The 6,282-nt window shown below is 51.9% G+C and overlaps 1 protein-coding gene across 1 annotated transcript; it reads left to right on the top strand.

The window, feature by feature from the left end:
* Positions 1-425: 425 nt before the first annotated feature.
* LOC145718229 (calpain-14-like) lies at positions 426-6,155 on the top strand. Its single transcript, XM_081809684.1, has 5 exons — positions 426-594; positions 1,222-1,287; positions 3,488-3,573; positions 4,782-4,856; positions 5,949-6,155. The coding sequence occupies exons 1-5, from the start codon at positions 496-498 to the stop codon at positions 6,148-6,150; spliced, it is 528 nt and encodes a 175-aa protein (XP_081665810.1). The 5' UTR covers positions 426-495; the 3' UTR covers positions 6,151-6,155.
* The last annotated feature ends 127 nt before the right edge of the window (positions 6,156-6,282 follow it).

Here is a 6,282-nt window from a genome sequence, read left to right as displayed (position 1 = left end):
TCCCCTCCCCTCCCCTCCCCTTCCCCTTCCATTCCCTCCCCCGTCTCTGTCTTTCTGTCTCACTCCCATCAATGCTGGGAGAGCACAAGAGGAGGCAGGTAAATTTTATGAAGTGAGACGCTGAGGCATGGCTCAGTGAATATAGAAGTGATGTATTCAGAGACTCTTATGTAGAGTTTACCCCATCTGAACAAGCATTTGGGAATTTTGCCTTTCCCTAATGGATGGAGTTGTTTAACAAGGATAGGAACTCAGCGTATATGCTTTCTCCTTTGCCCCTGGGATGGAAGGAAGGAGTAGCGGGCACATGCCCAGGGAAGAACCAAGCAGGGGGGTCACTAGACTCATTTGGACCATCCCAGGCTCCAGGATAAATGGCCCTTCCCTTCTACTCCCATGCGTACTCCTTCCCTGGGCAGGCTCTCTGGCTCCTACGAAGACTTGCAGCATGGACAGGTGTCTGAAGCACTCGTGGACTTCACTGGAGGGGTGACGATGACCATCAAACCGGCAGAAGCCCCCGGCAACCTCTGGGACATCCTAACCCGAGCCACCTACAGCAAAACCCTCATTGGCTGCCAGACCCACTCAGGGGTGCGACTGGGCTGTGTACCAGCAGCGTGTCCTCCCTGCTCCCGTCCCCTTCCTCCACCAGCTTCTGCTCTCACCTCGGGGCGGGCCCCAAGACCCCCCTCTAGATCTTGCTCCTAGAGTCCTGCTGCTCAAACCCGAGCAGCCAAGCTGAGCCCTGGGGGCCGGCGAGGCCACAGTCGAATGCAGATGGTGTGCAGACAAGCAAGCTAACAGTGACTAAGTGTGAACCAGGTGCAAGGTGCTTTACTAGCACAACGTGTCTTTACTGCGTAATTTAGTAACAACCAAGAACGTGGGACTAGAGTAGGGAGCCCTGGGTTCAGCCCTGCCTCTGCGAGCGACCACCACGTCACCCCATGTGATGGTTTAGCAGCTCTGAATCTGAGTTTGTCCTCTGTCCAATGGGACGGGAATCCCTGCAGAACGGCATCCTGACTTAGAGGCTCCAATGAGACTGTGGATGCTGAAGAGCTTTGACAACTGTGAGGGCATAGCTCGGTCTCTCCCAGCCCTCCCCATAAGCCCTTGCTCTAGCCACGCAGGTCCCCATGCCCCCCGCCCCCCCCACCCTGCCCTCAGTAAGCTGTATACAGCAGCGGGCTGACAGGAGCTCTCTTGTGTCCACAGAAGGAAAGGGTGCTGGAGAATGGGCTGGTGGGCGGCCATGCCTATACCCTGACAGGAATCAGGAAGGTGGGTGGAACCAGCCCCTCTGTTTCCCGTTGGGCTCCTCCTTCTCTCTCAGGGCTTCTCCCAAGGCTTGGGTGAACACTACTTGCTGGGCCCAGTCTAGGGGGCAAATTCTTTGCCGGGTTTTATAGGTCCTGCCAAAGCAGGTGGTGGGTTCCTGCACCAGTACGCCTGTGTTCTGGAGTGCTGTGGTGGGTCCAGCCTAGCCTGGGCCACCTGCAGGGCACCATCCCAGCCCCTCCTGCCCTGGGGCAGCCCTGCCAATCAGCCACCCAGCCTGCTGGGCCTCACCGCCCTTCCTCGAGGCCCCCTCTGCTCGGGGCCTGCCACTGCCCATGGCCTTCACATCTGGGGCTTCCTGCCCAAATTCCCACTTCTTTCTCACACACTCCTTTTCATCAGCCTCCCGGGTTCTTTCCATGGCTCTTCATCTTTTGAGCTGTGCTAAGCATTGAGGGAAAGCTGAATCAGACAGGGACCCTGCCTACACAGAGCTCACAGTCAGGGATGGAGAACCATAGGTAAGAATGGTAAGGAAGCAAAGCAGAAAGCGGAGAGAAGAAAAAATAGGTGAAAGGCTTTAGGGGCTCAGAGGTAGGAGAGAACACATTTGCCTGATTGGGTTGGGGAAAGTCAGGAAAGGCTTCGTAGAGGAGGTGGCATTGAGCTGGCCCTGGAAATGGCAGTAGATGTGTCTGAGGGAAAGGGGCACTCCTGGTGGACGGGGCTGCACGGAGAAGCATGGGTCCATCTTACAGAGCCTCCGATGTCCTCTAGACAGGCTGATGTGCCCAAGTCCTCCAATTCCCTTTTACTCTTTCAGATTTCTTGACCTCAGCTCCCACCTGACTTCCTCCTCCTCCTCCCAGATCTACATCAGTCATGTTTGTGTGTGTGTCAAGAGCTTTTCATGAATTCTCATATTTCTTTAACAAAACTTAGATTTTATTAATAGAGTTACATGTTTATGTCCATATTTGTTGTATATTTATTTAACATAATTAGCAAAACTTAGCACTTACTGTGTGCTAAGTCTTGTTCCAACTCCTTCACAAATGTTAACTCAATCCTCAACACACCCCTGCGAGGGGGTGTATTAGCGTCCTGTCGTAACAAATTACCACAAACTGAAGGGCTTCAGACAACGGAAATTTATTCTTTCACAGTTCCAGAGGCCAGAAATCTGAAATCAAGCTGTCATGACGGTCTCTGCAGGTTCTGGGGGGGATCCTTCACTGCCTCTTCCAGCTTATGGCGGCTCCCAGCATTCCTTAGCTAGGGATGGAGAGCTCCAATCTCTTCCTCCATCTCCGTGTGGCCTTCTCCCTCCCTTCCTTTCCCTTCTCTTATCACTGGGTTCAGGACCCACCCTAATCCAGGGTGATTTCTTTTCTTTTTAAGATTTTATTTATTTATTTGAGAGAGAGGAGAGAGTGAGCCAGAGAGCACAAGCAGCGGGGTCAGGGTGGGGGTGGGGGGTTGCGGCAGAGGGAGGGTGAGAAGCAGGCTCCCTGCTGAGCAGGGAGCTCGACCACGGGGCTCGATCCCAGGACCTGAGCCAAAGGCAGACGCTGAACCGACTGAACCACCCAGGCACCCCTTCAGGGTGATTTCATCTCAAGTTCCTTAATTTTATTATACCTGCAAAGACCCTTTTAATAAGTAGGATCACACTGGGGCGCCTGGGTGGCACAGCTGGTTAAACATCTGACTCTTGGTTTCAGCTCAGGTCGTGATCTCAGGGTCGTGGGATCGAGCCCCGTGTCGGGCTCTATACTCAGCTGGGAGTCTGCTTGGGTCTCTCTCTCCCTCTCCCTCTGCCCCTCCCCGCTGTGCTCTCTTTCTCTCTCTCTCTCACTGAAACAAATAAATCAATCTTTAAAAATGAATAAATAAATAGAGAATCACATTGACAGATTTTGGGTAGATTTATCTTTGGGGGGCCACCCTTCAACCTGTTACAGCAGATGTAGCTATTAACTTCACTTTCCAGATGAGGAAACAGACCCAGAGAAGGGAAGTAAGTTGTGCTAGGTCTCAGCAGCTCTAAGAGGCAGAACCACTTTCTCTTCTCCCCACGCTCAGGGCCTTTGGTCTTCCACTTCAAGGTCTCATCTGGCAGGCACGGATCTCACCCAGATGGCTGCAACATTTGCATTTGGCACTCAGCCCAGCCACCTAAATTGCTTCTCGTTTTGCGCAGGTGACCTGCAAACATGGACCAGAATATCTAGTCAAGCTGCGGAACCCCTGGGGCAAAGTGGAATGGAAAGGAGACTGGAGTGACAGGTGAATGCCCGGAACGGGCTGGCAGGGGTGAGGACGGGGCAGGGCAAGCCTGTGAAGGAGGCTGCTGTCTGCACACAAATTCAAAAGTGTTCTTTGGTCTCCAGCTGGATCGGGAGAGTGTTCTGGTTGTGAAGGTCAATTGCTCACATTTATGTGATGCTTAATGACATATAGACGGTTTTCTCATTCATTATAATAATTGAGCTAATGTTTATTGAGAGCTTGCCAGCACTGTGCTAAGCATTTTGAATTTATTTTTCCTGCCCTTATTTATTTAAAAGTAAAAATTACCTTGACTTCGAATGTGCAGAGACCTTCCTTAGGAGCAGTCTGGCATATTTCCTTCAAGCACTTCGAATATTTATTATCTCTAATCCTCTGAACAGTGCTCTTACTAGGTAGGGAGTTTTATCTCCATTTTACTGATGGAGAAACTGATGCTTAGTAAGCAAATTACTTAAAGGTCTTTGGAGTCGAATCCAGTGTTCTTTCCCGGGCACGGTTCAGTGTGCTCTTGGGCCCGTTGAGTCAGAGGTAGACAGATCCAGATTGGCCCCGACCTTCTGGTTCCATGTCGTGACCTCCGGGAACTCTGCTGAGATCAGAATGCGATTCCCTGGGTCACCTTCCAGGGATTTAGTTTTGGGCAGGAGTCTGGGCGACGTGAGGGCTCACCTCATTTGCTCCTCCCAAAGGCCCCCGGGTCATAACCCTGAGCTGCCTGCTGTCTAGCATCTGAAAACAATTGTTTTTTATATTTTTAGTTGTTTATGGTGGAGAAGTAATGCAGGAAAGCCTTACTCCCTCGTGGTCCGACATAGAAGTTCAAAATGACAGGCTTGAAAATACATAGTACCAACGTAGGTTCAGATGCGCTCGGACATTTCATAACTTTGTGACTTCAGGACAGTGACTTAGTCTCTTTTAACCTCTGTTTCCCAATCTCTAAAATGGCAACAAAAATCTCTGCCTTGCAAAATTGTTGTTAGCCTTAGGTGAGATCAAGTATGTGAGGGGCCCGGCCCAGAGCTTGGCGCCCAGTGAGGGATGAGTTACTGTCACATGTTGTTTTTAGAAGATGGGATGTGAGATTTAGTTGTTTGCAAAGCAGCATGAAGAGGAGAGAAATAATGACACTCTCGAGCATTTACCCCATGTCCTCCACAATCCTTCATTCCCCACGGAAACACCCCCTTTTCTGTTTTCAGCTCAAGTATGTGGGAGCTACTGAGCCCCAAGGAGAAGATTCTACTACTGAGAAAAAGTGATGATGGAGAATTCTGGTATCTGACCTGGGGACTTGGGAAAAATGCCCTGGCTTACATTTGGACAACCAGCCTGCAAATATTTACTGGGAGCCACACATATGCCAGGCACCTCGTGTGCAGAGATCGTGAAACCCTGATAGGGGCCCACAGCCCCTGCAAACGGTCATGGTCCCTATGATGAGTGCGGTGATTGCTGACATGGCGCTCGGTGGACACTGGGTGCAGAGCATGGGGGTGGCCGCCTCCTTCTCCCCGACTTCCTCCCAGTCTCTTGTATCACTCAAAACACTCAAACCCAAGGTTTTGTCTTTCCTGGCCTGAAAGGGAGATGAGGAAAGAAGCCATAACTATAAACTATAAGCCACCTCAGAGCAACATGGCATGACTCCCACCCACCCCAAAGCCACTCACCCCTTTTATGAAAAGCCACCAAGACGCCTTGAGCTGATGCTGTTTCTGGGTGTCTGAGGCGAGCCCCATCTGCTCCCCTTTCCCTTCGCTTTTGGTCCTTACTATTAACCTCCACCCTTGTTCCCATGGGCCACTCTTCCCCCATTCTGTACTCTTTCTAGACTGCTGTGACCCCTCTCTCTTTGGAAGTGGGGTCCGGCACTGAACTCAACAGCCTGAAACTACTATTAATTTCCACTTTACAGATAAGTAAACTGAGCATCAGCCAGTGCAGATAGCATGCCTTGGGTCGCAAAGTGAGTAGGGGCTAAGACTTTTATCAATGAATAGTTGAGAACCGACTTGTGCAATTATTCTTGAACATTTGTATCTCAATTGGCTAGCTAGGAATGCCTCAGTTCAGCTTTATCATCGCAATCAGCAAAGCAAGAACATTTTCCCCAGGCACGCTTTGCAGGAAGCTGCTTCCAGGGACGGGCTGGGGGTGGGGGTGGGGTTTCTCGATGGCCCACCTCCCCTGATGCCTCCTCACACTCACTAGCCAGCGCCACTCTCCCGTGTCCCAGGCCAGCTCAGCGGGACAGAAGGGCGAGGTCATGGGGCTGGGGCTGGTGGGGCTAGTGGGGCTGCTTGATTCCAGCCCCCACTTTCGTCCTGATGAGTAGACATTGTGCTGTGCCCCCTTCCTCTCCACAGGATGACACTGAGGGACTTTAAAGCACATTTCATGCTTCTGGTCATTTGTAAACTGATCCCAGGCCTGCTGAGTCAGGAGGTGGGCCGGAGGTGGGCATGCACCATGCAAGAGGGGAAGTGGGAGAAGGGGAGCACGGCTGGTGGCCGGATGAAGTCGCCCCGAGGTAAGCACGTGCACAGGAACTGGGGCTCTTGGGGCTAGAGTAGCAGCTTTGCCAGCAAGGGTGGGGATGCAGGCACACTGTGGGTGGTGGTGGGGCCTGCGCCCTGCACGGGGCCTCTGGCTGAGTGTGAGGGATTTTGCTGGTTGAGCCGTGTGCTCTGGCCCTGGGCC

Source organism: Leptonychotes weddellii, unplaced genomic scaffold (genome assembly GCF_054177405.1).
Source record: "Leptonychotes weddellii isolate Sample4059 unplaced genomic scaffold, ASM5417740v2 HiC_scaffold_12376, whole genome shotgun sequence".
In the NCBI taxonomy this organism is placed as follows: Eukaryota; Metazoa; Chordata; class Mammalia; order Carnivora; family Phocidae; genus Leptonychotes; species Leptonychotes weddellii.
Note: the sequence above shows the minus strand (reverse complement) of the source record. Positions and strands in the feature narration are given on the sequence as shown.